The 6,713-nt window shown below is 39.5% G+C and overlaps 1 protein-coding gene across 1 annotated transcript; it reads right to left on the bottom strand.

Annotated features, from left to right (window-relative positions):
• Positions 1-641: 641 nt before the first annotated feature.
• On the bottom strand, positions 642-2,993 carry LOC109166519 (RNA-binding protein 25-like). Its single transcript, XM_019315462.1, has 3 exons — positions 1,352-2,993; positions 782-1,031; positions 642-672 (listed from the first exon to the last, which is right to left on the bottom strand). The coding sequence occupies exons 1-3, from the start codon at positions 2,991-2,993 to the stop codon at positions 642-644; spliced, it is 1,923 nt and encodes a 640-aa protein (XP_019171007.1).
• Between the last annotated feature and the right edge of the window lie 3,720 nt (positions 2,994-6,713).

Here is a 6,713-nt window from a genome sequence, read left to right as displayed (position 1 = left end):
GATTAGTACAGCCCCTATTCCTACTCCGGAAGCATCACAATCTATCTCAAAAACAGCATCAAAATTAGGCAAAGCAAGAATAGGTGCCTTACACAATCTTTCTTTTAACTCATTAAAGGCATTCTCTTGCTTTTCACCCCACTCAAAGCCAACGTTCTTTTTAATCACCTCAGTTAGCGATGCAGCAATTGAGCTAAAATCTTTCACAAAATGGCGATAAAAGCTCGCTAATCCGTGAAAGCTTCTTACCTCGCTAACCGTTTTCGGTGTAGGCCATTGCTGGACAGCCTCAATTTTAGCACTATCAGCCTCAATCCCGTTGGCATTGTCAATATAGCCAAGGAAATGTACCGACGAAGTGCAAAACTCACATTTTTTTAGATTAGCATACAGTTTATATTTCCTCAAAGAAGAAAACACTTCCCTAAGATGTCTAACATGCTCGTTAAGACTCTTGCTATAAATAAGTATGTCATCAAAATAAACAACAACACTTTTCCCAATGAAATCTCGTAAAACTTCGTTCATGAGTCTCATAAAGGTACTAGGTGCGTTAGTCAGGCCGAACGGCATAACAAGCCATTCATATAGACCCTGTTTAGTCTTGAAGGCTGTTTTCCATTCGTCCCCTTCCTTAATTCTTATTTGATGATACCCAGAACGCAAATCAATCTTAGAAAAATAACAAGCACCAAATAATTCATCAAGCATGTCATCTAAACGGGGTATAGGGAAACGATATTTGACAGTTATTTTGTTAATTGCGCGACAATCAACGCACATTCGCCATGACCCATCTTTTTTGGGTACTAGCAAAACAGGAACGGCACACGGGCTTAGGCTTTCCCGGATTTGCCCTTTGGCCAAGAGTTCATTAACTTGCTTTTGGATTTCCTTAGTCTCCTCCGGGTTACATCGGTAGGCAGGCCTATTCGGTAATGGCATTCCCGGCACCAAGTCAATTTGGTGTTCAATCCCCCTCAACGGTGGTAAACAGGCAGGAAGTTCCTCCGGACAAACATCTTGAATTCCTGCATTAAAGAAGTCATTGCCTCGGGCAAATGACTAGGATTAGTAGTACCCTCGTTGGGTCCTTTATACAACAAAAGAAAAACTTGCCTCCCCGCTCTTATTGCTTTTTCAATATCTCTCTTTTTTCCAATGAAATTTTTCTTTGTTTTTTCTTTGTCCTCACTTTTATTTTTCTCTCTTTTCCTTCCACTCTCTTTTTCAACACTATGTTCACTATTTTTTTTTTCAATTCTTTTCTCATTTTTCTCTCTTTCCCTCATTTTCTGAAGGTCATCGTGAATTTGTCGCGGAGTCATTGGGGTTAAGGTGATCTTCTTGCCTCGGTGCTCGAACATGTACTTGTTATAATAACCATCATGGAACACCTTCATATCAAACTGCCACGGCCTCCCTAGAAGAATGTGAGCAGCGTCCATGGGCACTATGTCACAAAGGATCTCATCTTCATAATGTCCCAACTTGATCGGAATCAAAACTTGTTGATTCACCTTGATATCTCCCGCCTTGTTTAACCACTGCAACGCATATGGTGTAGGATGGATTTGTGTGCTCAAGCCTAGCTTCTCCACCATTTTTGTACTAGCAACATTAGTATAGCTCCCGCCATCAATTATTAAACTACATACCTTCCCATGAACAAAACACCTTGAGTGAAAGATGTTTTCACGTTGACTTTCATCCCCGGTGGCTTGGATGTTGAGCATGCGCCTTACCATCAAGGTATCTCCCTCAACTGGTCCCTCCAAAACTTCTTCATTATCAGTTTCAAGTAGTTCCTCCTCACGTGAATCAGATTCTTCTTCGATCTCCTCCTTGGAATCACTTTGCTCGGAATCAGTAACAATCCTCCCTTTCTTGATTGTCATATTTACCTTGTTTGGACAAACTTTTGCAATATGGCCTCTTCCTTGACATTTGAAACACTTGATGTTACGTGGCCTAGAGTTTCCTTCAGCAAAGTCCTTACCTTTTTGGTTTCTAGACTCCTTGGGTTTACCATTGCCATTCCTTGACTGGAATCTCTCCTTGGAACCCTCCTTACTCTTCCAAGAGGAAGAACTCATGTGGAACCGGTTTTTCTTTCTTTGCAAAGACTGCTCCACATTCATGGCTATTTGTACTAGCTCATCATACTCCACATAATGTTGCCTATCAACTTCTTCTCGAATTTCTGCATTCAAGCCTCTAAGGAACCGGGCCATGGACCTCTCGGTCTTTTCATCTATGTTAAACCTGATCATGAGCTTCTCCATCTCTTGATTGTAGTCAGCAACACTTCTAGCACCCTGCAAAAGATATTCAAGTCGTTGATACATTTCACGTTGGTACCAACTTGGTACAAATCGCCTCCTCATTAAAATTCTCAACTCCCTCCAAGACTCTATAGGATCCTCTCCATACTTCCTTCTCTCAGCTATAATCTTATCCCACCAGCTAGAAGCATAGTCTGTGAACTCTAGGACTACCAGTCTTAACTTCTTCCTCTCTGAATACCTATGACATTCAAATGACCTCACCACCCTACTTTCCCAATCTAGATAAGCTTCCGGGTCATTTTTCCCTTGAAACTTAGGGATCATTGGCCGAACATCCCTCATGTCATCATCCACTTCTACCCACCGATTTCTACCCCTTCTGTTTCTTTCCCTTCTAAATTCTCTATTCTCATCTATTTCTTCACTCTCCTCTCCACTACTATTACTCATTTGTTCCCTCTCATTTTGTCTTCTATTTCTCTCCCTTTCTCTGTTCTGTTCCCTAAATTGCACCCCATTTCTCCCTCTATTTTCATCTTGTATCCTTTCCCCCCTCTGGTTTCTCTCCATCTCAACCATTATACCATCCATCTCCTCAAACCTTCTATTTAACCTGTCAAATTCTCCCCTCATCGCGTCCACCATGAACCTAACATCTGGATTTTGGGTTTCCCTTCGCTCACTAGTCTCCCCACCCTCCGCCATTAAAACAGCAAAATTAAAATATGTATATATATAATATAAATAAGGCCCTTACTTCACTCCCTCACACACTCTCAGTTTTAGGGTGAGTCACTCTTCTTTTACCGCTCGTGTATTAAAATAAAACACACTAATGGTCTCACAAAAACACACAAATAGCAAAGAACAAGACCCTTTTCTACGAGTTCTTGACGGACTTTCCAACAATCTAAGGAATACTTCTTCCACAAGGCGTGGGTGATATGATAAAAGGTTATTGGGTGTTTGGCTTGAAAGAAAATTGGTACAATACTCAAACTAATAACAAATAAGTGAACAAGCTTCTCAGCATACAGAATGGTATATTTATTTTTTTGATTTTTTTTTTGAATTTTTTCTTTCCTCTTTTGATTCTTTTCTTATGTTTTTCTTTCCCTTTTTTTTGAATGCAAAAATAAAGGATAAAATAGATTTAGCACAAATGAAGAACACCAAAAACAAAACAGTTTGGCAGAAAGTTACAAAATCTGGGTGTGACTTCACAGAATTTCGGGGAACAATTGAAAAATTGTTTTGGACTGAAATTTTCGGGTTTTCAAGTATTATGTGTGTACTACTTTTACAAAAACATTCAGAACAAAATACGATACATAAGTATTTTTTTGGAATTTTTCAATCTAACTGCGCAAATCTGGGAAATTTTCGGCAGTGAGTATTGATCAATCAATTGGGGCTATATGGCAAGGAATTAATTGATGAAATTTAATTTAGAGACAGTAGACTCATTAAGGATCACGAAAAAATTATGCACTTTGCTTTTGGGACTAGTTTTGGTAGCTAAAAAGATAACACAAAAGGAAGAAAACTGGCAGCAATTGAATAGAGGATAGACGGTAAGAAAAATATATAAATTAGGTTGTGATTTGTAACCTCTAAGACGTGAATAAGCCAACCTGGCTTTGATACCAAAGATGATGTGATCCTCGGGCTGGAGACGAAGTTTGGAAACCTTGCGTTCTCGTTTGGTCCTCGGGCTTTTTCACGTCTCTAGTAGAACGGAGCTGGCATTGTCTCTAAGGAATCGGGCCATGGACCTCTCGGTCTTTTCATCTATGTTAAGCCTGATCATGAGCTTCTCCATCTCTTGATTGTAGTCAGCAACACTTCTAGCACCCTGCAAAAGATATTCAAGTCGTTGATACATTTCACGTTGGTACCAACTTGGTACAAATCGCCTCCTAATTAAAATTCTCAACTCCCTCCAAGACTCTATAGGATCCTCTCCATACTTCCTTCTCTCAGCTATAATCTTATCCCACCAGCTAGAAGCATAGTCTGTGAACTCTAGGACTACCAGTCTTAACTTCTTCCTCTCTGAATACCTATGACATTCAAATGACCTCACCACCCTACTTTCCCAATCTAGATAAGCTTCCGGGTCATTTTTCCCTTGAAACTTAGGGATCATTGGCCGAACATCCCTCATGTCATCATCCACTTCTACCCACCGATTTCTACCCCTTCTGTTTCTTTCCCTTCTAAATTCTCTATTCTCATCTATTTCTTCACTCTCCTCTCCACTACTATTACTCATTTGTTCCCTCTCATTTTGTCTTCTATTTCTCTCCCTTTCTCTGTTCTGTTCCCTAAATTGCACCCCATTTCTCCCTCTATTTTCATCTTGTATCCTTTCCCCCCTCTGGTTTCTCTCCATCTCAACCATTATACCATCCATCTCCTCAAACCATCTATTTAACCTGTCAAATTCTCCCCTCATCGCGTCCACCATGAACCTAACATCTGGATTTTGGGTTTCCCTTCGCTCACTAGTCTCCCCACCCTCCGCCATTAAAATAGCAAAATTAAAATATGTATATATATAATATAAATAAGGCCCTTACTTCACTCCCTCACACACTCTCAGTTTTAGGGTGAGTCACTCTTCTTTTACCGCTCGTGTATTAAAATAAAACACTCTAATGGTCTCACAAAAACACACAAATAGCAAAGAACAAGACCCTTTTCTACGAGTTCTTGACGGACTTTCCAACAATCTAAGGAATACTTCTTCCACAAGGCGTGGGTGATAGGATAAAAGGTTATTGGGTGTTTGGCTTGAAAGAAAATTGGTACAATACTCAAACTAATAACAAATAAGTGAACAAGCTTCTCAGCATACAGAATGGTATATTTATTTTTTTGATTTTTTTTTGAATTTTTTTCTTTCCTCTTTTGATTCTTTTCTTATGTTTTTCTTTCCCTTTTTTTTTTTGAATGCAAAAATAAAGGATAAAATAGATTTAGCACAAATGAAACACACCAAAAACAAAACAGTTTGGCAGAAAGTTACAAAATCTGGGTGTAACTTCACAGAATTTCGGGGAACAATTGACAAATTGTTTTGGACTGAAATTTTCGGGTTTTCAAGTATTATGTGTGTACTACTTTTACAAAAACATTCAGAACAAAATACGATACATAAGTATTTTTTTGGAATTTTTCAATCTAACTGCGCAAATCTGGGAAATTTTCGGCAGTGAGTATTGATCAATCAATTGGGGCTATATGGCAAGGAATTAATTGATGAAATTTAATTTAGAGACAGTAGACTCATTAAGGATCACGAAAAAATTATGCACTTTGCTTTTGGGACTAGTTTTGGTAGCTAAAAAGATAACACAAAAGGAAGAAAACTGGCAGCAATTGAATAGAGGATAGACGGTAAGAAAAATATATAAATTAGGTTGTGATTTGTAACCTCTAAGACGTGAATAAGCCAACCTGGCTTTGATACCAAAGATGATGTGATCCTTGGGCTGGAGACGAAGTTTGGAAACCTTGCGTTCTCGTTTGGTCCTCGGGCTTTTTCACGTCTCTAGTAGAACGGAGCTGGCATTGTCTCGGTTGGTTTGTGATGTGGTTCTGTTAGACGGATTTGGGTTGTGTTGCGGGAAGGGTTATGGTGTTTTCTAAGATTGGGATTTGCCCACACCTGGTTTGAAGGTGATACAAAGAAAGAGACACCATAAGGAAGAAAAAAAGTCCTTGATAAGTCGGGAAGTCTTGAAGAACTCAAGAACAAGGCAAGGCACAAGTAGTGCTCTTGTTTGCTATTTCTCAAAATCTAATGTGTGTCCTTTACAAAGAGATTAGGAGTGTTATATATAGCTCCCTAGCATGCCTCTTGCCTAAAGCCTAGGACATGGATAGTTTGAATTCAAACATAGCACTAAAGTCTAACTAAAAACAAATAACTAGACTACTTATTATAAAAGAAATAATATGCTACCCATTATTTGAATACTAATTGATAGTCCAATAAATTTATTTACTATCCATGTAATCAGCATAGCCCAATTCAATTAATTTCCCTCCAACTGGACCCCAATTAGATTAACCGGCCGCTCCTTGTCCTCATCAAATTGATCCATATCCCATTGAGCGCTAATTAGCCCTCCAACGGCATCTTGTAATTGTTTAGCCTTTGCCCTTGTCATTGGACCATCTACTAGGACTCGTAATGGATCATCGTTGTCCTCAACAGCGTGTGTGGCTCTACCTGGATTGCACGATTAGTGGTATGGGACACTAGTCACCAAGGTATTGCAGCGGTCCTCGTGGTGGCCGTGACGTGATTATGGAGTTGTGGCCTGAGTGATGGGTCCACGTGATTGGGGGATAACATGTGTTATCCGGGCATGTGTTGCCGTGATTGGTGGTGGTTCGTTGGTGGTTATAGGTGGG

The sequence above is a fragment of the Ipomoea nil genome, unplaced genomic scaffold, assembly GCF_001879475.1.
Source record: "Ipomoea nil cultivar Tokyo-kokei standard unplaced genomic scaffold, Asagao_1.1 scaffold3100, whole genome shotgun sequence".
Taxonomy (NCBI): Eukaryota; Viridiplantae; Streptophyta; class Magnoliopsida; order Solanales; family Convolvulaceae; genus Ipomoea; species Ipomoea nil.
The sequence above is the reverse complement of the archived record's forward strand: the minus strand, read 5'-3'. Positions and strand labels throughout refer to the sequence as shown.

What these genes read in the sequence shown, in the direction of transcription:
- LOC109166519 (XM_019315462.1), bottom strand. Translation starts at nt 2,993, where the DNA reads ATGGCGGAGGGTGGGGAGACTAGTGAGCGAAGGGAAACCCAAAATCCA. An exon ending in GTACATGTTCGAGCACCGAG is followed by an intron (nt 1,032 to 1,351) that starts GCAAGAAGATCA and finishes TCTTTAATGCAG; the next exon opens with GAATTCAAGATGTTTGTCCG. An exon ending in AAAGATGGGTCATGGCGAAT is followed by an intron (nt 673 to 781) that starts GTGCGTTGATTG and finishes TATTTTTCTAAG; the next exon opens with ATTGATTTGCGTTCTGGGTA.